The 25983-nt window shown below is 42.0% G+C and overlaps 1 protein-coding gene across 2 annotated transcripts in view; it reads right to left on the bottom strand.

Moving 5' to 3' along the window:
• PIK3R3 (phosphoinositide-3-kinase regulatory subunit 3) overlaps positions 1–25983 on the bottom strand; it is a 356230-nt gene that overhangs the window by 26951 nt on the left and 303296 nt on the right. Inside the window, exon 1 of one of the 2 annotated variants that reach the window (XM_048859836.2) lies at positions 15796–16459. The exons of the other annotated variant lie outside the window; for it this stretch is intronic. Within the exon in view, the coding sequence (XP_048715793.1) occupies positions 15796–15901 (106 nt within the window). The 5' untranslated portion in view covers positions 15902–16459. Of the gene's footprint in view, positions 1–15795; positions 16460–25983 lie in introns of those variants that run through there. 2 annotated transcript variants of the gene reach the window in all.

Genomic DNA, 25983 nt, shown 5'->3' with positions numbered 1-25983 from the left:
GTACGAGTACCCCGGGGGTACACAAGGGTCTTCCAGGAAGTTGAGTACCCATCTAGATCAGCGTTTCCTCAATCTGAAGGCTCTAGCTCCCAGGTGGGGGGTAGGAGACAGGTTTAAGGGGATTGCAAATACAGGGCCAGCGTTAGGGAGTGGCAAGCACAGCAACTGCCCGGGGCTCCATAAAGTTAAGTTACATGCTTCAGCCCCACCACCTGAGGCTCAGGCTTTAGACAAGGCCCACCAAGTAAAAAAAACAGGCTCAAGTATCACACTGAAATACAAGTACAATATTTATATTCCAATTGGTTTATTTTATAATTAGATGATAAAAATGAGTCAGCAATTTTTCAGTAATAGTGTGCTGTGACACTTTTGTATTTTTATGTCTGATTTTATAAGCAAGTAGTTTAAGTGAGATGAAACTTGCGGTTCTTAACCTTTCCAGACTACCGTACCCCTGCTTCAGAGCACTGGGAGCTTTAACAAAGAGCTGACATGAGCCCTGCACTTCAGGGAACCAAGAGCTCTGTATGACTGCACAGGTGTTGCATTAGTCTCCCCGCTATGATTTGGGCTTCCCCTTCTTCCCTTCCCTATGCCAGATAAACATCAGTTCTTAGTCTCACAAGCTTGCCTGCTTGGTGATGTTATTCTACAGTCAGAAATATTTGAGTGAAATACGTAACATAGGAAAAGGGACAGGCAACAGATTTTGGGCATAACCCTGTAAACCCTTACTCATGTGAGTAGCCTTTTTTCAGGAGAGTCATCTCATTGAAGTGAAGCAGGTAGTTCTATTGTATAAAAGTGTTTGCTGGACAGGGCATTTTGTTTCAAGAGAACCTGGGACCAAACCTTGTAACTCAGTCACCCAAAGGATTGGACTGAAGTTAGTGGGACTATTCACATGAGTAGGGGTTGCAGGACCAGGCTCCAACTATCAGTTTACCCAGAATGTGTAATAAGGTTAAAGGCCCAAATACTTTTGATATTTCTTGCTTGACTTTTTTTTTTCCAGCCTGGTTGTACTGTAATCTACTGGAAGCTACTTGAACGAAGTGCTGGATGTGAAAATATTTTAGGCTCTGCAACACAGAACTATGAACAATGGGACAGAGGCTTTTCATTTATGGGTTTAGCAAGTGCCTTTTACTCCAAACGTATTGCAGCAGTGAAGCAGCTACCAACCACACTGATGCTTTTACAGAATTTGTACAGTGATAAATTAGAGAATTACATAAATGATCTTAAGACAGTGGTGTGTGGATACTGGTAAAAACTAACAGCAGTAGAACTAGAGGAAGTTCTGTGGTACATCTCTGTGTGTGAAAAGTAAATAAAAAAAAATAAGGCATTAGACGTCAATCCCAATTTGTGAAGGACTTTAACAAAGTCTATTTCATAAAACTATACCTGACAAACAAAATATTGAGTTAAAAGCCTACAATAAAGTGAGGATAAAAAGGAAATGAAAATTGGAGTGTAGGGTGTGCAGAATACAAAACTTCCTTGAAAATGGAGCTGTGTCTTTCCACAGTCTATTCCTGAGGCACAAATCTGATCTTACATTGGTGAGAGAGGAGTAAATCCACTAGGTCAATTGAGTTATGCTGCAGTAAGATCAGAATCAGGGCCACAAACTTTTTTTTTCTGAGACATGAAAGCAGCCATGTCTCAAATGACAGAGTGCATTGTTTCTCTCTCTCTTATTAAAGCATGAAAACGTTTAGCACCAGGGAAACAAAACCACAAATTCTTCAGAACAGCTTTAACACACACCTCAATTCCAAAATCCAAGGCTGCAACTGAACAAGACATTTCTTCACCTGCATCAGTGAGTTACTGAGATTAGATCCAGACTTCTGTGACTGCCTGGTATGGATCACTGAATTACAGATTGCCCCTCCCACCGTGTCTCAAGAACCAAGATCTTTTATTGGACCAGCTTCTGTTGGTGAGAGATACAAGCTTTCGAGCCACACAAAGCTTTTCTTCAGGCTTTTACTTATGCATGGGCAAGAGCCATTTTTTAATACTAGCATAGTTTTGCTAAAGCTTGCTCGTTAACAACCCTAACCTCCTCCAGAACCTGCTCTCTAAGATCAACTCTAGTCTAAAACAGAGTCTGTTGGAAAAACTGATTTCTGAATGGAGACAGCACTTCAGCCAATGGCAGCAAAGTACTGGGATCGTATGTTGCATGACATCAGCACACAGAATGTAGCTGTGCAATTTCCAGCAGGTAGTTTTGGCAGAGCTGTTCTACAGAAGTGAAATACAATTCCCCCCCCCCCCCCCCCCGAGATGCAGGCACAGAGATTAGACGTCAGCAAAGTTATAGTTCTGATGCTTTTTCTTGAATGCATAGGGATGTGTTTAGATGCTACTCAAAACGCAATACAAATAGAAACCTCTAAGTCAAATCTTGTCCACAGCCAGTCTAAAGAACTAAGCATGCTGGCGATATATTACTGAGTTTTAAACATTTCCTAATTCTCCCCCCTCTTTACAAGGGAATTTAAATCTTTCAAGTCAATGGGCCATACTCACCCCCGAAGTAACTAGTGATATACATACTTCACTTAAGTTACAGCCAATATCAATTTAGTCCAATTGCCCTTTTCCTGCAAAAATGTTAAAAGGATCGTTTTCTTAAAACCAAAACAAGCAATTATAAATCTAAAGAACCAAAATGTGGATTTTTTTAGCCAGGACTAATTCAGGAGTTATGGTCTGTGATAAAGGCCGCTTCCCCCAAGAAAAAGCAATTGCGTTGATTTTAGTAATGCTAGATCACCAAGTGGCATCTAGTTCCATCACATACTCAATTTATTCCCTGGCTGCAGTATTTGCATGATAGATAAAAGTCTGCAGTTAATTAAACTTTAATTTAAGCTTTTGAGACAGATGCCAATGAGACTAAAAATGTCTGCATTACTGAACCTTTCTTCTAGTATTTTCCTAGGGACATAGGATTTACAATGGGAAGTGCAGAAAAGTGCTGAACTGCAAGACTAATTTGCAGAACCATGGCTCCCAATCAGTAGGCTGGAGTCAATTGTGGGTCACAGCAATTTTGTAAAGTCACTTGAGGATTTTTGTTTAACTATCCCTCTTTTTCTTTTTTTGGTAACCCTCTAATACAAATGCTGCTCCCTCCCTCCCACCCTCCACACACACTTTAGGACAAGTGGATCACAACAGATCAGTGGGATTCCAAGCTGAGTTCTAGGTTTGAGACAACCGATTAATATTCTGGGGGGTCATAATGCAATGTTGTATAAGGTAGTGCCATTATTGTGGAAGCATCTAGCTACTCTATAGTTAGGACTATATTTTCAAGTGGGCTCAGAACAGGACAAATTCCTCTCTAAAAGTAGGTGAGGGTGGTGTGAAATTCCACACCAGATTCATTTTATGCCCTCTGAATATTCTATATAGTTTTTGCTTTCTTCCTCCCCCCCATTACTTTTAATACGTCTCAGTGCAATTTTTCTTTGGGAGTCCTACATTTTTCATTGTTGACCAATCACAAAACTTGATAGAGAAGTGTATCTTGAGTAGGTCTGCTGCAAAAAGTTGTTTCTTTATTCAAAGTTGTGTTTAGGGTACTTTTTAGCTGTTATTCATGGCATAATTGAAAGCTTATGTGCAGTGTATGCAACAGAGAAACCCCCTGAAGGAGGAAACCTCGTTCATCAGGAACTTTTGTTAGAAATTTGTAACCTGCAACAGAAGGGCTCATGTGCACCTGCTGACATAAAAGGTTCATGCACAGCTACTGACAGAAAATATTCTGTCAGCCACTGTGATTCTATCCAACCCCTTGCCAAGTCCCCATCCCCAATTCAGTATTAGGAAGTGTATACACAAGACTTCATTGTGAAGCAGGGATGTTAACCTCCCACCCCAAAATACAGCTCCACAAAAGCAAGGTAACGAGTAGGTAAACCATTCAAGAGTAGATACCCTCTACTTCTCCATCACCTTACCATAGATACCATGGACCATGCACCACAACCTTAACTCTGCCCATCTAGAGATGCCAGTCTTCCATGAAACCTTTTACCAAATTATTCTCGTCCAACACAGCCAACTACTAGGCCAAGAATTCACAACTACTACTATTGGGAGAAAAAAACATGGTAAAGGTGTGCATGCAGAATGGTGAAAGGCAGACAAGAGTTAAGATGTATGGATGGTGGGCAGAGGAACAGAAAGTATGGAAGATGGCTCAATTTTGTTTTCTTGCTTTTGTGGGTTTGTCAGGTATGGCGTGTGTAACAAGTCAAACTGCTTCACAACAAAGTTTTGTGTTGGATATGTTCAGATTCTTATGCTATGTCCATCACCACAGCATTCAATTTTCAAACTTAACTGTAATATGATTGTCATCATTAAACCAGGGCAAAGTTTCCCCCACCCCACTGCAACCCCTTGGGTGAGCAAATCGTGAAAATTGTTTTCATATGTTCATTGGCAAAGTGCTAAAGGTGTTTACTATGCAAAAGAAACAGTCCTCATTCTTTTTTCATTTACACTGGTATAAATCCAACTGAAGTTGGAGGGCCAGATTTTCAGTTACCCCCCAATTCACTCATGTCAGCTCCTTGATCTTCAGCTAATCCCTGCAGGAGTTTCAAGCAGTCTCAGGGATATCAGATGACGATATGGCTGGAATGCTGCAGCCATGCCCCTTTCTACCTCCATTGAAGGCCAGGTGGGAAGGTAGTGCAGAGCAAAGCTGTCCTGGGTTGCACAAAGGCATCATGATGGTCTTCCTATAGAACATCACAGCCACTTCAAACTTCACATTTGAAGCACGAAGATTTAAATATTTCCGAAGTATAGGCCTGTAGCATACCATTTTACTAACAATCTTCATCCGCAATGTAGTGCCAATGTACACAAACTATTCAGATTCCATCCTGTAGAGATCAGGGATACACGTAATGAACTGACTATTGTATACAGTATAACAGACCAAATTTACTGTTGCAGTAATTCCACTAACTCTAGCAAAGCTACACCAAGAATGAACATGTTTATTTAACATATTACTTTCCTTGGCTATTTCATAATTGCTTGCATCTAGAAGGTTATAAAGCTAAAATAACTAGATGGAAAAAAGTTGCACAATTCAAATAGCAAGCATTCTTATTAGCACTTTAACGATCTGTTTCGTATCTGCTACTGAAACTAAGTAAAACAGCAGATATAAACTACATTACTTTATTACCAGACTTGGAAGGATTAGATTATTCGTAAATGTCGATTGCATTGCACATACACAAATTGACAAAAAATATTTTCATCGATAATCAAAATTTACAGATAAGCAAAGAAAGAAAAATGCGGTTTGAAAACTTAGAGCTTAATTTAAGGATATTTACTTTGTATATGTTTACAATTTGTGTTTTAACGATTGCAAGGCTTTAACTTTTTGAAACTCAACATCAACTGCCATTCAGTAATTATTGTCTGACTCCCCCCCGCACTCTAATTTCCCACAACTGTGAACACTTAAATTGATAAAACACAAAAATGTTCTAAAATAAAAATCTATCAAAGTTAAGAATACAAGAACGGCCATACTGGGTCAGACCAATGGTTCATCTAGCCCAGTATCCTGTCTTTCAACAGTGGCCAATGCCAGGTGCTTCAGAGGAAATTAATAGAACAGGTAGGTAATCAAGTGATCCAGCCGGTCATCTATTCCCTAGCTTCTGGCAAATGGAGGGTAGGGACATTTCAGAACATGGTTTCGCATCCCTGCCTATCTTGGCTAATAGCCATTGATGGACCTTTCTTTTTTAAAAACCCTGTTAAAGCCTTCACAACATCTGCTGACAAAGAGTTCCCAGGCTGTCTGCATTGTGTGAAGAAATACTTTTGTTTGTTTTAAAACTGCTGCCTATTAATTTCATTTGCTAACCCCTAGTTCTTGTGTTATGAGAAGGAGTAAATAACACTTCCTTATTTACTTTCTCCACACCAGTCAGGATTTTATAGGCCTGTATCATATCTCACCTTACTTGTCTCTTTTCCAAGATGAAAAGTCCTAGTCTTATTAATCTCTCCGCATATGGAAGCTGTTCCATACCCCTACTCCTATTTGTTGCCCTTTTCTGTACCTTTTCCAATTCCAATATTATTTTGAGATGGGGCGACCACATCTGCATGCAATATTCAAGATGTGAGCATACCATGGATTTATACAGATGCAATACATTTTAAAAAAAATCTAATTCTGCCAAGCCAATTTATGACAATGTATTCTTCTATAGATTTGCAGAACATCCAAGGAAAGTTAATTTTCTACAAGGTACACTTAATTAGCTGGAACTGTTAGTGCAGCAATTATTAACTTACTCTGCACTAATCAACTTCAGATCAAGAGGATTGTTCCAGGATGGCAGACACACAATGCAGAAAAGTTTACACGTTAATCACCAAAAAGGATAAGTATTCCAAAAGTACAACTCCTGATCTACCTTGAGAAACAGGCAGATGCCACAGCACTTCTTACAACCCTCTTAAATCACAAAACCTCAGATGACTGCAAGTCCTTGGGTCCCATCATGGTTTTCTTGACCCAACTGACATATTTGGATCACAGCTAGCGAGTATCGATTTCTGGTGTGTGTGTGTATTAAGTGCAATTTTAGGAATTAAAATTTCCCTGTGAGAAGGAAAGATGTGAGTCTGTAGGTCAAGGTAACTATTTTCTTTATTCTCCTAGCTGTAGACAGCCACCAAGAAAGTCACTTTCAATGGACAAGGAGGATGGTGGGGAAAGAAGACTACTTTCCCTAGAGGTTCAAAAAGTGTAGCAACTGCACATGCCAGGCATGAACTCCAAGGAGGGACTACTGACCCTGGAAGTCACCCACAGGAACATAGTCACAGGTGAGAACTGACTGGTTGACTTCGAATCCCACCTCTTGAAATCTGGAGGGAATCTGAAGCAAAGCTTTTTGCAACTTTTCTGCAAGAAATAGAGGCTTTTCAATCTGCCATTAGACAGTCAAACAACCCTATTTTCATACCATTAGCTAAATATCCCTCAAATGCAGTAAATGCTCTTGGTATCTTCTGAATTTACATAGAATAAAATACAGATCAAGAGACACTTTAACACTATCCAAAACTTCTGATACTAGTCTGTTTAGATCAAGATGAAAAGCTAGCCCTGAGTGAACAAGTCCAGAATTTAAGGGAAGCATGAAGTCTGAGAACCACACAGGGCAAGAATGGGGTTTCATGTGAAGGGGATAAGGTTTCTATTTTTAGAGTGCTTGCCTTTGATAGTGACGGCAATACAAACGGATACTGTATTTTCCCTTGGGACCAAAAGGAACAAGTTCAGCTGACCCCATCTGGTGACTCAAGTTGAACATCAATGGTCTTGGGAGTCCATTCGCCTGCTACTACTGTGACTCTTCCTAGGCATGTTCTCCACACTCTAAATGTGTGTTGCTCTGCAACAGATTTCATTATATCTCCTCCCAGATGGGGTTCCATTCTCTTCTCATTCCCCCATTGCTGGTCTATTGCTAAGGCTACATCACAAACTACTGAACAGAGGAGAAGGCGGCCTGAAGAGCTCACCTCACTGATTTGAGCTCCACTTTGTTGAAGTTGGGGATGGAGAAGTGATCCTAGAGAAGGTGAGATGCCAAAAAGAGTCTGAAGAGCACTAATTGGCCACAGCTGCTGGTCAGAAGAAATGCAACCTAGATTGCTAGATACAGAAGAAATTTAGCACAGGCACTAATTGTGCTCTGCTTTCTTTGAACTAGACACATTTTGTATGGGCTGAATACTGTATATGAGAACTCAAAATGCCAACCGAAGTTATTTCTTCTTCTACTGTACTTTTGGTAGATGTGAACATATTCCAATACATTATTCTAAAGATTAGGCCCCCATCCCCAAACCACAAACACTTCCCCATTGCTTTTTGGGTACGGTAGTGAAGTATATCAAGTTTAAGACTTTAAAACAGATGACCCCCCTATTCCCTCCCCCAAGCCAGCCCAAGAACGAGCCATTAAAAATGCAACATAGCATAAGATGGTCCTTGGTTACATAGCAATGGTGCAAATCTTAATTGGACATCTAGATATTTTGATGAGCCCATTAGATAGAATATTAAAGCAGCCAAAAGATTCAGTGCCCCCTATAGAGATTTTATATAAATGACTTTTCAGATACACTACAAAATCTGCTCTTCAAAGAAAGATCTAAGTAGTACATTTATAAAACTGATGAGCAGGGACTTCTCAAATGGATATATACCTTTTGGTGAAATTCTGGCCTCATTTAACAATCTGCGTCAACATAGCACACACATCCAGCTTGTGTCTTCTACACTTTTGATATCAGGAAAAATCAAAACATCACACTGTAATGCATACAGAGAAACACCAATGAAGTTTCAGAGTAGCAGCCGTGTTAGTCTGTATCCGCAAAAAGAAAAGGAGTACTTGTGGCACCTTAGAGACAAGTACTTTTTTTCTTTTCTTTTTGCGGATAGACTAACACGGCTGCTACTCTGAAACCTGTCATTATGCAAGGCACTGAATTTAGCGAAAGCTTATGCTCAAATAAATTTGTTAGTCTCTAAGTTGCCACAAGTACGCCTTTTCTTTTTACCAAGTTAAATTATTATTCATGGCACTGTCCAACAATGCTAAAGGAAGAAACAAAGAGAGAAATGACTCATTGAAACAATCAACATGAGTTGATGTAAGGCACCCTGCTGCTTTAGTAATGGGTGCCAATATATATTTCTAAAACGAATGCCTACCTATTCCAACTAATATACATTAACAGCAAGAATACTGCATTCACCAGCTGCAACCTGACCAGCGTTAAACAACTATTTCACAGAATCTGTTGGTTGGCTTAACAATAAAATAAAAAAAGTAATGAAAGTGTTGCACATAGACGCATGCATCACTATAGGCTGAAGACTGAGGTCCTTATGTAGACAAGACTTCTGTTGTCTTCAATGAGAGTTTGCCTTAGGATATTTGCTCAAAAAGAAAGAAAATGTGACTTGAACATAGAAATTCTGGTCAGCCAAGGTATCAGCTACATCATCACACCAGATTTCCTCCTCCTTGCAATTCTTCTTCACTGAAGTGTTTTAATTCTGCAGCTCTTTAATGCTTTATTTTTGTCCGAAAGATTTTATGGTGAGGAATGTATTAATTTCAGTACCCTTTTAATTTCTAATATTTTACAGAAAGGGGTATCACATTTCAGTTTTAAGGGATCATTGATATTTAAAAACTGAAACGCACCCCATATACATAGAAGTTAGTTAAGGAAAAAGAAAAGGAGTACATGCATCCGATTAAAGAACGCTTATGCTCAAATAAATTGGTTAGTCTGTAAGGTGCCACTAGTACTCCTTTCCTTTTTGGGAATACAGACTAACACGGCTGCTACTCTGAAACCTGTCATTAGTTAAGGAAAAGAACCAGAATTCCACATCTTGCCGCAAAATTGTTTCATCATGCAGATTCATTATGTGTATTGTCAGAAGTTCTTCATCTAGCATTAATAAATCTTAAAAAAAAATAAAGCAGGTATCCAAGACCATCCACAGAGAAATGCTCATGAAACTGTGAAATTCTTTAAACACCAAATAGCAGCTGGTCAGCAGGAGCTTATACAAGACTTAGTAGGTATGGAAGCACAACATAATTTATCTTACATAGCCTATATTTTAACTTTATAGCTTAAAAACAGGCAGACCACAGGCCAAATCTAGACCACCAGATGCTTCTGAACAGACCGCATTTTTTTTTTTTTTTTAAGCTCATCATCACTGCTATGTGAAAAATGTTTCTCTGGAGTCTGGACCTTGACCATACCTTGGCCAAGAAATTTGGCCCTCTGGAAAAAAAAACTGGCTACCTCGGCTTAAAATGTCACAGCTTAAAAAACCCCACTCATCCAAGAAATCAGGAGTGGACCATTATACAGAGTCCATTTCTGAAGAATTTAAGCTTATTTTGAAAAAGTTACTGTATTTCATGGTTGCAAAGATAACCTACCAAATGCAAACCAATGTACTGTTTTCTTCATGAGCCTGCAGCCAGTGTCCCTTGCTGCTCAGCATCCACAAGCTGCAGGCACAAAGTGAAATGAACAAAACTAACCAATTGCACTACTTCCTACTCAGGACCCTGTGGGCAACAGTGAAACTGACACAAATCTGACTCTGCAGCTAGTACTTGGGACAACTATGTTCAGCAGCAAAAGAAACTCCAAGAGAAGGCTCCTTTGAAGCAGCAAAGGTAGAAGGTAGTTGGGTACCAACTAATCAGAGGTGATAAACAAGATGAAGCCTCCCAGAGAGGTTCAAGGGATCGCATTCAAGAACAAATAAAACAAATCCCACACCCAGGAAATAAGATAGACTGGGGGACTAGGCCAGGCCTCTCATTAGGGCATTTCTCCACATTTTATGCCAATCCCTGGCTTGTAGGAGTCTCACATTTTTTCAAGCCCTGTACTCCAGAGAAAAGTGTAATCTAATTTTGTAGCAATAAGGATACTTCTCCTAGCCTGCAGAATAAGTCTGAATTAATGCACTTCATTGACAGATGAAGAGCAACATTCCCTAACATTTAGGGCCACCAAAAATGAGAACTAAGAAGAAGTGGAATGCAAAAGTCAGCCATGCAATGATAACAAAACCAAAAAAACCCCACAACTCATTACAGCAGTCATTAAATCAAAACTGGCAGAAGTAGTCTAGGAATAATGAATCCTCCCAGACACCTCACCCGCCTCCTCCCCCCGCCCACTGAGTTTAAAGATAAATAGCTTGAATCCAAGTCTCTTATTTCATAAAATGTTGTTAAATATATGTCATCTATTGAAGCCTATTCACTCTGTTGTGCCACACCAAAGTAGTGATTTGTGCAAACTCTACTTTCTCTACAGAAAGTTTGTTTTAAGTTTCTTTTCTCTGCAATTTTAAACATACACAAATAATTTTGATCCAAAAATCTGTACTTCAGGAGATTTATTCTACACATATAGAAGTGAAATGAAGTCAATGGTTTTAATTCACTTTTGCAAGGGTGTAAGAGCAGAATTGGTCCAGTAATAAGAATGTCTGTAATCAACTTAGATATAAGAAAAAGAATAGCAGAGTACTGAGAATTTAGTATTAACCTGTATCTGTCCTATCCCTGGTAACCAGAAAACAAATTCTATCTAGGTTCTTCTGCCTTGTTATTCACCAGCATCTGACTGCCAGAGAACACCAACCAAGTTTGAGGAGCCACCTTCAATGGTCATTCTAAATTTTATCTACTACATGTAGAGTCTGACACTGCACTAATTCAAATAAGAGGGAATTTTGCCCTTGACCACAAAAGGAGCAGGAACAGGTCTACAGTTTTCAGTGTACATATGTTAAGCGGTTAGAAAGTGTTTATTTTTTAAAATTAATTGCAACTACCACTTAAAAGGGCAAGATCATCCTAAAACTAGTCAAAACTGAAATATACGTTCCCATCTGAATTATCTGTCCTCTTCATCATGTGAGCACACTGCTAACTATTGTACAGTTTGTTAAGCCTTTTTAAACCACTGATTTTTTAAATGTAGACTTGGTCTACACAGACTTAACTATGTCACTTAGGGGTGTGGATTTTCTAAACCTGAGCAATGCAGTTATACCAACCAAACTCCTGGTGTAGACAGCGCTATGTTGACAGCAGAGCTTCTCCCATCGACATAGCTACCGCCTCTCGGACTTCTCCTGTTGGTGTAGGTAGTTGGTAGAGGTAGTGTCTTCACTAAGCAGCACAGCTGCTTTGGTGCAGCTGCACCATTGCAATGATGTATGTGTAGACAAGCTTGTAGTGTTACAGACTTTACAAACAGACATGCAAAAAGAAAATGGGGTGTGGGGGGGGAGTCAGTCAAATTTGGGCCTACCAGCCTTTGAGCATCCCTTTAATACTGCGTTAGGAGAATTAGTTACTATTAGAAGCTATATCAGCAAATAGATCCCATTGCCCATCAGCAAAACTTCTTTAAACTTATGGTTTTGTTTCTAAGGCACACAAAAGAAAGCTGACTAATCTCTAATTTGTAAATAAACCAAAGGATCTCTGCCAACATCTATATTTCATAGCCAAATATTATATTTCTATTGATTTTCATTGCACTGTGACAGAATAAATTCTCCTCTCAGAACTTTACAGATCAGATAAATTGGTGGTAAAATAAATGAGAACACATGCTAGACAAAACTCAAAATGGGTGGGTGGGTGAGGAAGTAGTTCTAAGTCCTACAAACCAGAAGCAAAGGGGCACCTAAGCAGGTAATCAAGATTTAATGTTCTACAGTTCCAAGTTGAACTCAGATGACCTCTGAAATCAATCCAAGATACCGTTAAAAAAACTCCTTACAATACAGCCAGAAGTTCACTTGTTGCAAACGTGAACAACTATGTGGTTAAATGCAGTGTTACTGCTATGCTAAATGCAGTAACATATTTGTGAGAGATGCTGTCTTTTCAGGTGCGAAGTCTCAGAACTGGGTCAAGTTAATGGTTATCTGAATTTAAGTGACAGATTAATTCAAACATTGTTAACCAGAGTTATTCTAATATTAGAATATTGTGATGCAAACATCTGTCTATGTTAATCCTGATTAGAAAAACTAGTAGTGCATGAACAACAGATTGTTTGTTTTCACTATTACATGCAATTGATGGTTAGTTGTCTTCACAACCACCGAAGATGTTCTGGTCTTCCACCTGCTAATACAATTCACAGAGCCACAAACCACATACAAATACTACGGCCACATTATGCCAATAATCCATTTTATTAAATATTATCATGCCAAGAAAAAGCAAGGAGGGGGAAAAGGTGTTTTAAGAAAGCAGAAGTCACTTTCCTGCTACAACTTTAAAAACAATGCTAGCTGCATATAATTTTATAACATGTTTTAAAGAGGATGTATTAGAACCATGGACTTAATTTACCATAATCTATGTAAGAACAGACCATCCCATTCCAGTGTTTAGGTAATAAGAGGACAAAAATTTAAACAAGTTGGCATATGCTTATAATCCTGATGCTGCTTCCTTTGGGGAAGAACCCCCCTCCCCCCAATAAAGTTCCATGGTTTTCAACAGGAGCAGGATCAGCTTTTCCCTTCGTGACTTTTATTTGAGCCTTGACACTGTAGCATATTTAGAATATAGAAAACCATGTCTCTGCCCTGAGGAATTTAGCTCTACCTAAAGTGCCATATTCATCTATATACAGGCAACTGCATACATACAAACCTAATGAGGCCCCTGCAATAACATGTAACATTGCATGGGTTTGAGGTTAAAGGTGACATCTCACATTAGATTCTCCTTGCTTTTATTTGTATCTGAACTATAGACACTGGACTGTAATGAAGAGCAGACATCCTAGACTGAAGCCATTGGGGGTCTAGAGTCAATAAATGTCAATATTCTAGTCTACGGTGTGAAGGACAACGGTGTTTCCAGAACTGCGAGAGGATAGCCAATAGACTTACCTCCTTTAGAGGCTTTATGATTTCCCATGCATCCTGTTAGTCTGTAGGCTATTCAGACAATACGTCAACTACTCACAGATATGGGTTGCTGGGCAGACACAAATTTTGCACTAAAAAACCACCAACTTTTTATTGGCAAAGGTTTAAATTCAGTTCTAGTGTAAATGAGGGCAATTCCAGTCACTTTGGCCCAAAATGTCTCAATTACATAATTTAGCAAGGGGATTTAAACAACCACTACTTGAACATGAAAAATTCCAGCCCCTTAAGTGAATTTTATCATACTGTGGATAAAGAAAACCCCTGCAACCAACATCATCATCATCTTTCCCCTCCCTGCACTCTTGCAGTTAGAAATTTTATACATACCCACATAAGCCAGCCTACACATTCTTAGTTGGACAGTAAGAGTTGGTCCTCTAAGACATTGAGTGTAACCTTCTAAGAGGTTCTCAGCACCTTACAGTATTGAGTCCTTAATACTTAAATTTCATCCCAGAGTTAAAACTGTACATAAAGAGTTAGAACCCCTGAAAATAAGGCTTCATAAAAGAAATACTGACAACCTTAACTACAGAAGGACTGCTTTAAAAGTCTACTCAGCACAGGTTTCATAGCTCAGGTTTCAAAGCTCCGTTGCACAGCAATGTTTATGAAGGGGCTATTAAAAAGCTATTTTCTGACCAATTCAGCACGGTAGGCCTACATAACTTCAGACATTAACATTTTCTTTTCATATGCTAGCAGCCTCCACACATCGAGCTGTTCCAAGGGCCATCTGAAAACATAATACCAACACTAAAAGATTTGGGGTCATCTAAGTTGCTTTTTACTATAGATAGGCACATATTAGCTGTTAACATGAGAAATTAGAATATATTTACTGAAATTATGATTGCCTATCTAGTAATGAAGGGAACAACCGAAAGGCAAACTGAACTTCATTAAACTTTTAAGAGTGGCATTTAGGAATATGTCAACTATGCAAGAATTTAAATGAGTGGTGGTCAGCACTCTCTCCAAAACTCTATCAAATCTATTTTGGATAAAATGTCAAAGTTACATGAGAAGGTAGCTAAGGCCAAAAATATTAAGAAAAGCTTTAAATCATCTAATTAGCCACATATCTAAAGAAACAGAACAGTCTACTCTACTGTACCAGATTATAAAGTCACATGCAAGTATATACTTTGAGTACAGAGTCTTCCAAAATTCTCTTTTAAACCTCTCCAACAATATGCGAGTGCACATATGCTTTTATATAATAAAGGAAGTCTCCACTGCCCTTTTATTCTGCATACCACAGACCTTGAAATGTACATCCTGAGCTAAACAAAAATAGAGGCATGAAGTCCCCCTGCTTATTAAGGCTGCTCTCATACAGTTATACAAAGCATTAAGGTTACAGAATTCTGACAGTTTAATAATCAAACTATGAATTCTAGTAAGTTTAATGAAAAATGTAACCAACTTTTCTCCTCTGATTTATCAGCCCTCTCCCCCACTTCCCACTCACTCCTCCCTAGCGGACACAAAAGAAAAGCCCTCTACCCCAAGCAAACTTGGAACAATACATTTTCGAGACACCATTTCTAGAAAAAGTTACATTTAAACCTTCCATACAATAACCTTTTTAAACACGACTAAAGTAGCCAGGAGTTTTCTCCCAGAGAATACATTTTAAAAACAAAAATCCAGTGCAGGTCTAAGATTAGAAAGAATAAAATCTGCCAGATCCTAGAAACTATTTAACTGAAGTTTAATTAACAATATTTAAAACGAAAGAAACCGAGCGTGTTAAAGGATTACAGGCTCCACAAAAGACATGCAGGTAAAGATACTAAAAGAGAGCACTGAATGGGAACTGATCAGCAAATTCATCATCTTCAGCAATGAGCGAAAGGGAACATACAGTAGAAAAGGGGGGCACTTGTCTCTCTCCCCCCACTGCCCCCCCCCGGTTTTCTACTACCCTCTAAAGGGCATTTAGCTCTCGAAGCTTGCCGAAAATAAGCCATTAACCCCCCCCCCCCCCCGCTCCACAGACAATGGGTCAGAGTCGTCGCAAAGTTTCCATGCATGTCCGAGCCAGCTGGGCGGCAGTTCTCGCCCCGCAGCGCACCCCGGATTTCACAGCCAGGAGGAGCAGCCGCCGCCCAGGGGGGAAAGATGGTCCCGACCCTGAACGCAAGTGGCACAGGGCAGCCGGCTCCCCCTACCTGGAGGGTCCATCTCAATGTAGAAGATCAGCTCGGTGGAATAGGGCATCATCACCTCCCGCCAGTCCGGGTCATCGCCGTCCATGTCCCACACCGTGTTGTACATCGCGCCAGGCGGCTCCCGCGGGCGGCGGACGAACAGCGAGCGGCTGGCGGGGGGGGGGGGCGGGGGGGGTTAATGAAGAGTCCTGCAATAGCTCCCCCCCCTTAGAATATTATATTAATTACAAAAATAAAAAAGATGGGGGGGGCGGGGCAGGAGCCAGTCTCTGCCTCGCTAGACTATCGCGACCCCTCGCCGCAGGAGTCCCCTCCCGGAGGCGGCCGGTTGCCCGGATAACGCGCCGCGACTGGGGGGCGGGCGGAGGGGGGGGGGGGTTGTTACGGACCCACCGAGGGTCCCCGCCCCCACGGCTGGCTGAGGCGGGCAGCGGAGGGCTCCGCACGCCGCTGCCCCCCCAGCCCGGGCTCGGCCAGCGCTACCGCTCGGCTCAGGGCAGGGCGGGCAGCCCCCGGCGCCGCGCTCCGTGGCCGGCTCGCAGCCCCGCGCGCAGGGCGGAGCAGGCGGTTCCCAGTCCCTCGCGCAGTGCCCGGCTCCCAGCCCCGCTAGGTTTCATTTTAAGAGGCTCGGAGGGGCCCATCCCAACCGTCGCCAACCGCCTCTTGCTGAGGACTAAACCACTCCCACCGCGAGGAGGGGGCTCGGGGGAGGGTACCGCCCCCCTTAACCCTTGGCGCGCTCCCCCGGTTGCTCAGGCAAGAGAACGGGGGAGGTGGTAGCGTCCATCGACCCGGGCGAGGGGGAGTGTGTGACGCTGCAGCGGGCGTAGGGACCCTGCAGCGGGACGGACGCGTGGGAGATGCCCGCGGGAGCCCGAGGCAGCGGGTGACGTCTTCCAAGAGCCGGGAGCAGAGTCTGAATCGCTTGCTAGCACCCCCCACCCCTCACTGTAGAGAGAGGTGGTACGCTCCGGAGCTGGCCGGCCCGGCGGGGGCTGCTGCCGTGGAGCTCGCGCGCCGAGGGGGAGGGGCAGATTAGTTTAACCCAGTTGCCAGAGCGGCAGTCTTTGTCTGAGAGAGCAGCGAGCTCCGGGATTGGTGGAGGGCGCTCGGCCAACCAACTAGCCAATCAGCTGGCTCTGAAGCCGGCCGGCTAGCTAGGGATTGGTTGCAGGCCCCAGTTACTAAGCGGGTAAGAAAGGGGGGGTGGGGTGGCAGATAAAGAGGGACGGAAAGGCTCGCGCTGCCCCTCCCTTTTCTCCCAGGAGTGGGGGAAGCTCCACCCACTGGGGGAAGGGACGGGGCTGTTAATGCTGTGCACCCCCTCGCTGCCGTGGGGGAGGGGCGCTGCTCCCCGCCGGACCGCGCGGGGGGGGGGGCTCACAGTGCCCCACTATTGACCCAGTGCCTGAGGGGGGGGTCTCGGACTTGCCCAGCACAGGCTGATTCAGAGATGGGTCATGGGGCCCCTGGCTGTCTGACTGACTTGGGGGGGGGGGGGGGGGGGTTGGAAGGATCCTGCAGCGAATGACTGCGGGGTGGGTGTCGTGGGGCGGCCGTTCCCACCTCTGAGGGTGCCCCACTGCTGAGCAAAGGGAGCAGGGTGGCTGCCTGGCCGCCCTTCTCCCCCCCGACTGACAAACGGGGACCCCCTCCATTGCCTCTGGCTGGGGCAGGGTGACAGTAAGTGCCCCACAGTCACTGATGAGTGGGGAAGGCCAGTGTGGTGAGGGGGTGCTGCCCTGACTCTCTGCTGCCTATAAGGCAATTCTCTGGGTACCTTTACCTCACAGCTCTGAATAAGCCATCTTCACCAGGCGCTCCGCTGAGAGCCCTTCCTTTGCTGAACCAGTCTGAGCCATCAGCCCCCCTTCCAGAATTCAACCAGCCCCCCAGAATTCAACAGCTTTGCCTGTGGAGCTGAAGCCCTTCCTCCCTACACACGTGCCACCCCAGGAACAAAAAGTACATGTATTCAGAGTGAAAAAATCCTTCCTTCTTGCCTTTTCAATCTCTTCAGCCTCAGAGACATTCTGAAATATTCAAAAGCTCCCATAATATAAGGCCTTACGGAGTTGTGAGTGTACCCAATTCCCCCTGAAGTCTAGGGGGATTCGGAAAGCTCAGCTCCTCAAAATAGGTGCTCTGCCCTTTACATGATGCAGAATATACTTAAACTCAGAGAGAGAAGAAAAGTTTGTGGTTAGATTTCAGTGTTGTAAGAATTTTATTTCAAAGATTCAAGTGTAAATGGAAAACGTGTTTGATTCATATACTGTCCTTTTAAAATTATATGGATTTATAATTCTCTCAAGTGTGAACAGGACCAAGCCCTTAAAGTCACTGAGAGGTTTGCCTTTGACTTCAATGGGTGCAGGACTGGGCTTTTTTTACATGCTTTGTTCCACTATGAGCTTGAATGGATGTTCCTGAATGAAACATACTGCTGTATTAACCTATGTAAAACGTTACACATTTTATGTTTTAGGATTGTGAACTCAAATATGAATATGGTTATTCGACTGACTATTGCTACCATTAAAACATTGTTCTCTTTAAAATGAACAACAACACTATTGAATAATCACTGAATTTTTACACCTCAATTTATATTTTGGTAGTGTTATAAAATGAAAGACAAAGGATCTACCTGCCGATGTCTGGCTTCATTCCCGTAGTGTCTGAGAATAAGATATTGCCTGTTGTAATATTACAATAATACTTTATACTTTTACAACACTCCATCCAAGGGTTTCAAAGCACTTCACAAACATTAATGATTTGGTGCCTGATCCTCTTAAGATGTTGAGCACCCCAACCTATTCACTTGTGAGGTGGGAAAAAACCAAAAAACTCCAGAATAGCACAAACACTGAAAGGCAGCTTTTAATTTTGAAAGAACTTTTGAATTACAAAGACCAAACATTTATACTTTATGAAAGAAAATTTGATATATTTGGATACTGATGGACTAATGCCGAGAGACAGAGAATATTCAGATATTGATGGACTGACTACACACTAGGACAGTGGCTCTCAACCTTTCAAGACTACTCTACCCCTTTCAGGAGTCTGATTTGTCTTGCTTACCCCCAGTTTCACCTCACTTTAAAACTACTTGCTTACAAAATCAGACATAAAATTACAAAAGTGTCACAGCACACTGTTAGTGAAAAATTGCTTGCTTTCTCATTTTTACCATATAATTATAAAATAAATCAATTGGAATATAAATATTATACTTACATTTCAGTGCATTGTATAACAGTATAAACAGGTCATTGTATGAAATTTTAGTTTGTTCTGACTTTGCTAGTGCTTTTTATGTAGCCTGTTGTAAAACTAGGCAATATCTAGATGAGTTGATGTACCCCCTGGAAGACCTCTGTGTACCCCCAGGGGTCTGTGTACCCCTGGTTGAGAATCACTGCACTAGGAGATACAGAAACTTGGCCTGTTCAGCTCAGTGAAACAGCTTTAAAGAGGAAACAAACAACTGTTCAAACACAAAGAAAAGCCCCTTCTAGAGACTACAAGCCAGTATCAAGAACCATGGAAGGACAACTTCAGTTTGCTAGAGAGATCTGTGCACTGTGAAGCACTGGTCAAGGAATAGTTTAATTTGCTTATTTTAGCCACACTGTAAAGTACAGTTTATTGCAAAGAAGAATAAGTCATTAATAACGTCTCCTGTCTTAGCGCAAGATAGAAAGCTTATAGTCTTGGAGAGGAAACATACTCCATATTTAGGTGAAACAGAATGTGACTGCAATATCTAAGGAGTTGAATAACTGAAAGCCTACGCCCACTTTAAGAGAATGTGGGAAGGACTAGGCTCAGAGATTCTGAAGTTTGCTGATATATCTCAAATAACTTCCATGGCAAGTAATTGAAAGAAAGCGCTGTTCCAGTAACAGAACTCCTGGAGGGATAGCCAGCTGCATAAAAGCATAAGACTGATTCAAATAACTCGCTGTAGATACATTAATTTTATATTCACATCCACAAACTCACTGATTAATCCATGATAACCAAATATTTCTTTTTCTAATTTTTAAATTAAATTTCTTGGGCTAATACAGTCTTCCTGCTCCAGCTTGCTCAAAGAATATTGCCCTGTACAGAAACTGTAAAACTAATATACTGTGTGCATATATGATGAAATTTAACTTGGTGCTGAGGGGTCGTGCGAAGCTGTCACTTAAACCTGGTGGTGGGTAAATATGGGTAGAAATTGAAAAGCAACTGAACAGGGATTCTGTGTGCTGGCTGCACGTGGGTCAACATGGAGGGTGTGGATGTGGTGAAGGCAATGGGATATATCACTTTGCAGACCCTAACACTCCATCAAGTGGCATGAAAAGGCTACAATCACTATTGCAGCTTCAGGGAGAAGGAGGCCCTAGCTGTGGCCCTGGGTTGGACTTCAACCCCTCCCCCCCCCCAGATCTGGTTATTTGGGCTTTATGCTGGTGAAGTGGATTTCATTCTGATCATTTACATGATGGATACTCTATTTTCACGGCATTGTCGGTTACACCTTAGTGGCATTTTCATTTTAGTGGAATAAATTTAGTTATTAACATTTGTTTTTATCCTTGCTGCTTTACTCAGATATGTAATTTAATGCTAAGGAATTTATGTAATGGTAAACAAAAGGACCATTCCTTGACATAAGTCATGTAAGAAAAAAAAGTTTATTAATTTGTCACAACTGTGCTTACAAAAATTGTATAGAATTACTTGGCTGCAAACACTCATCCATGTGACACTCTCCTTCCTACTTTCACTGATGGCCTTCCATGCTAAAGATCCTGTGAAGGGACATGCAATGCCTTAGTTTCTCTCGCACAGACATTCTTGCTCATGCTTCCTCTCCATGAATCTCTCTTTTATATACACACACTGATAAACTTGATATAAAGGATACCAGCAGCTAAAAAGCGACAAAAGATTCAGAGATGTGCACCATACTGTGCACATTAGTGCTTAAAATAACCTCAGATCAGAAAATCAAGATCCAAATAAAATAAAATACTTGGAGTAAAGGGGCCAATGGGTTGAGACCCCCTACTTCCTAGTGGGGCTAACCCTGCCTAGGTGAAGTTCTATGTATAGTCCTATGGCTGTCTTCTTTAAGATGGAGTGGTTGTCCAATGACCAATGACATGGTCCCAGCATAGCGTGCTCAGTCTTGATCCAAGCAGCCTGTTCTGCTAAGCAAAATAAAGAGCGACAGCTCTTACAACTACACAGTCCTCACTGTCTGATTTGTGCTACTAAATAATAATAAAAGTCTAGAAATCAGCACAGTGTCTGCTGTTTGTGGTGCACTGCACATTAGGTTCCAGTGTCAACTGCCATAAGCGCTCTCTCATTTCCTTGAGTCTGACAATTTGCACTTCAAGGCAATATTAAATATTGAAGTTTTGAGTGCTTCCATGTGTTTTGGAAAAAGTCAAATGATCTTGCAGTGGAACATGCTGAACATAGAAAAGCCATTTGAGCCAAATTGCTCACTTTCCTCTTTTCACAGACATGATAATGTGATATCTGACAACCTAATGCTTATATAACTTGAGGGGTGGATGGGGAATGGGGGTCAAAGCACTATGGGTGAAATACAGTAGAACAAGGAGAGGTATTTGGGCAGCTCATATGCTTTCTGATGTTACTGTGATCCAAATACTGGGCTCATCATCAGCAAAAACCCAGGGCCCGCGTCCTGACAAAGGGAATTTCTAGAAGACGATGGGGATAAAAATGTTCACTTACATAGTAGGGAAGAAAAATTCCCTCCACTGCATTAAGTGCTGGCCGAAATTCTTTGCCCTGCGTTACACAGCGAGTCTGAATAGATGAACATAGTGGGTCCTTCAGGCCTTCAATTCTTTTAATTTATAAAACAATCAGTTCTAATGAATTGCCAGTTTCCCGGATATGCTCTCATTCGGCCACTTCTAGGAGCGATCAGCATTAGGTAGAACAGTCACTAACAATTTGGTTTAGTTTACATTAAGTGTGGTATTGCCCGTTTTCCATCTAAATAGGATTAAAAGAGAAGGAAGGACAGAGAGGTAGGCCATTTACCAGAGTAGCTTTTACTTGGACAATGTTTCTTACTGGGTAGTGCCATAATAATATATCTGCAGAAATACCATCTCAGCCTGTCAGAAGCTAAACAGGACTACGCCTAGCCAGGACTGGCATAGGAAGCCACTAAGGAAAATGCAGGCATTGCAGGAAGTGGCGTTTGTAGGTTTTTCTACTCTTAGTCAGTACTTACCAATGCCACAGCAGGGTATCAAGGGGCAGTGGGACCCTGGAAGTGCCATCTTCCACAGAAGATGTAAAACTTGGATCCTTAGCATGTCATGGCATTTTTCATAAGGCTAAGGGTGTTAACCCCAGTGATATGCCCAGATGCCAGTTTGGGTAACTATTTTGGTTTCCTAATTTCTTCATGCACTTTTAAGCGGAGATGGTATTACTATTTGTTCTTGGTGAAATCCTGGCCCAGTTGAAGTCAATGGGAAGTTTGCCATGAAAATCAATGGGACTAGGTTTCTAAGTCATTGTTTAATGTTATTATGCACTGCTAAACAGCTCCTGCATTCCAGCCCAGTATAGCTGCGTTGCCACAGTGAGGAAAAAATTCTGGTGAGAGTACCTATGTAGTATCAAAGACTGTATATTACATAGAAAAAAATAGTGAAAGACCACTGGATTGCAAAGTCAAACACTAAAAAGTTAGGAAATGCCTTATCTATTTATGGTTGCCTGTGCAACCTTAATTCTGCCCCCTTGTGTGTCCATCCTGTGCACTGAATGAGGCAGAGATCCTGTGGAGAAAAGTAGTGTCATCATGTTATTAAAGCCTATATCCTAATGCATCTGTACAAGGGAGCAGAATGAAGGTTGCACAGAGAATCATACATAAAGCATTTCCTAACTTCAGTGTTTAGCTTTGCAACCTAAACAATGTTCTTCTAGCAGCTTTTTATACGTCATTTCCCGAGTCTCTTTTTTTAAAAAAGGTAAAAAATTCTGTTACATACAACTCTAATGACCCACCCATACATCCCTAAGCGTCAGAGTTTGAATGCAAAACCCTTTCTGCTCCGCAGCACAGCCTTCTGCCAGCTAAGCAACAGGACTAATGGCAGGGTGCTGCCACTTGGATGGCGGCGTAGGCCTGGCTCTTTAGAATGTTCACGTTCAGTTACTATTTTGACAGATTGCCAACATTTTCCTGAGGAACACAGGAGACAGAAGGGAAATGGCAATTTTACAACTCAACCGAATAGGGTTGCCAACTTTGATTGGCTGTATTCCTGGAGGTTTTGTCCCATGACACAGTTTTTAATTCCTGGAGACTCCAGGACAATCCTGGAGGGTTGGCATCCCTACCACCAAACCAGGGATGGGATTTCATGGAGAAAGTAAAGGAGTACTTGTGGCACCTTAGAGACTAACCAATTTATTTGAGCATGAGCTTTCGTGAGCTACAGCTCACTTCATCGGATGCATACCGTGGAAACTACAGCAGACTTTATATACACACAGAGAATATGAAACAATACCTCCTCCCACCCCACTGTCCTGCTGGTAATAGCTTATCTAAAGTGATCAACAGGTGGGCCATTTCCAGCACAAATCCAGGTTTTCTCACCCTCCACCCCCCCACACAAATTCACTCTCCTGCTGGTGCTAGCCCATCCAAAGTGACAACTCTTTACATAATCAAGTCGGGCTATTTCCTGCATAGATCCAGGTATTCTCACATCCCCCCCACCCCCATACACACACAAACTCACTCTCCTGGTAATAGCTCATCTAAACTGACCACTCTCCAAGTTTAAATCCAAGTTAAACCAGAACATCTGGGGGGGGGGGGGGGGTAGGAAAAAACAAGAGGAAACAGGCTACCTTGCATAATGACTTAGCCACTCCCAGTCTCTATTTAAGCCTAAATTAATAGTATCCAATTTGCAAATGAATTCCAATTCAGCAGTTTCTCGCTGGAGTCTGGATTTGAAGTTTTTTTGTTTTAAGATAGCGACCTTCATGTCTGTGATTGCGTGACCAGAGAGATTGAAGTGTTCTCCGACTGGTTTATGAATGTTAATTCTTGACATCTGATTTGTGTCCATTTATTCTTTTACGTAGAGACTGTCCAGTTTGACCAATGTACATGGCAGAGGGGCATTGCTGGCACATGATGGCATATATCACATTGGTGGATGTGCAGGTGAACGAGTCTCTGATAGTGTGGCTGATGTGATTAGGCCCTGTGATGGTGTCCCCTGAATAGATATGTGGGCACAATTGGCAACGGGCTTTGTTGCAAGGATAAGTTCCTGGGTTAGTGGTTCTGTTGTGTGGTATGTGGTTGTTGGTGAGTATTTGCTTCAGGTTGCGGGGCTGTCTGTAGGCAAGGACTGGCCTGTCTCCCAAGACTTGTGAGAGTGTTGGGTCATCCTTTAGGATAGGTTGTAGATCCTTAATAATGCGTTGGAGGGTTTTAATTGGGAGCTGAAGGTGACCGCTAGTCACGCAATCAGACATGAAGGTCGCTATCTTAAAACAAAAAAACTTCAAATCCAGACTCCAGCGAGAAACTGCTGAATTGGAATTCATTTGCAAATTGGATACTATTAATTTAGGCTTAAATAGAGACTGGGAGTGGCTAAGTCATTATGCAAGGTAGCCTGTTTCCTCTTGTTTTTTCCTACCCCCCCCCACCCCCCAGATGTTCTGGTTTAACTTGGATTTAAACTTGGAGAGTGGTCAGTTTAGATGAGCTATTACCAGCAGGAGAGTGAGTTTGTGTGTGTATGGGGGTGGGGGGGATGTGAGAATACCTGGATTTGTGCAGGAAATAGCCCGACTTGATTATGTAAAGAGTTGTCACTTTGGATGGGCTAGCACCAGCAGGAGAGTGAATTTGTGTGGGGGGGTGGAGGGTGAGAAAACCTGGATTTGTGCTGGAAATGGCCCACCTGTTGATCACTTTAGATAAGCTATTACCAGCAGGACAGTGGGGTGGGAGGAGGTATTGTTTCATATTCTCTGTGTGTATATAAAGTCTGCTGTAGTTTCCACGGTATGCATCCGATGAAGTGAGCTGTAGCTCACGAAAGCTCATGCTCAAATAAATTGGTTAGTCTCTAAGGTGCCACAAGTACTCCTTTTCTTTTTGCAAATACAGACTAACACGGCTGTTCCTCTGAAATCTGTCATCATGGAGAAAGTGAAAGTTGTGTCTCTAGGTCGCAGGCTTTGTCCCTGACAGATTTCAAAGGCCTGCTGCGAACAATGGCTGTAACAGAACTCAAAAAAGGATGCAATAATATTTTATAATGGAAAGTGTTGGGCAACCTAAATCTAGGGGAAATTACCAGTTCCCCCTATAATAGAAGTAACATAAAATATGAAAGTTAATGAAAATGAAATGACCTTGATACAAAACAGAAGTTTTCAAGCCTAATTGGAAGGTTAGATATTTGTCCCTTGTTTGACCAGTTACCTTGGCCCAAATCCTGAGCCCAATCTGCAGCTAAATGGGCAGGCTATGCTTTAGGTTCTCTACAGAGGTGTGTATGGAAAGGTATTCTTCCCCAACAACTCTACTCTTTACTGTAGAGTGAGATTGCAGTAGCTCCTCCACCCCTACCCTGTGGGGCAATGGCATGGAGGATCCATAGGCCCTTGTACCATTACTCCTACTGCCTCTCCCTCCATAAGTCCAGCTATGTGTTAGTGTGTACAAAGGACCCTACAGACTAGATTCTGCTGTTCCTGCTGTATCTTGAGGCCTTTGTGGCCATGGAGCAAGGCTTACTAGGTGCCACTTAGCAGGCAACTTCCAAGTACACTAATAACTTAATATTTTACTGATGACAAACAGCAGCTAAAAGTCACACTGTTAAACAGAGCAATACATCAAAGAAGAACCCTGACATACCAATTGTTTGAGTCCTCACCTGATCCCCATTTACACTGGCTAAAAAAAAATGCGTTTTAAGCAGCTGCAGTTACAAAATTACCATCCCACACTCACTTCCGCTCTTGTGCTCTGCGCCAGTGTCATTTTTCAAAACCTTTTATTTCATCACTCGGAGAGTGTGGGACACTTGTAACAAGTTCAGAAAAATTAGACAGCAAGAGAAAAAGAGGGTTCCCCCC

Source organism: Caretta caretta, chromosome 8, assembly GCF_965140235.1.
Source record: "Caretta caretta isolate rCarCar2 chromosome 8, rCarCar1.hap1, whole genome shotgun sequence".
NCBI classification, from domain to species: domain Eukaryota; kingdom Metazoa; phylum Chordata; order Testudines; family Cheloniidae; genus Caretta; species Caretta caretta.
This window is presented reverse-complemented; position numbering and strand designations above follow the sequence as displayed.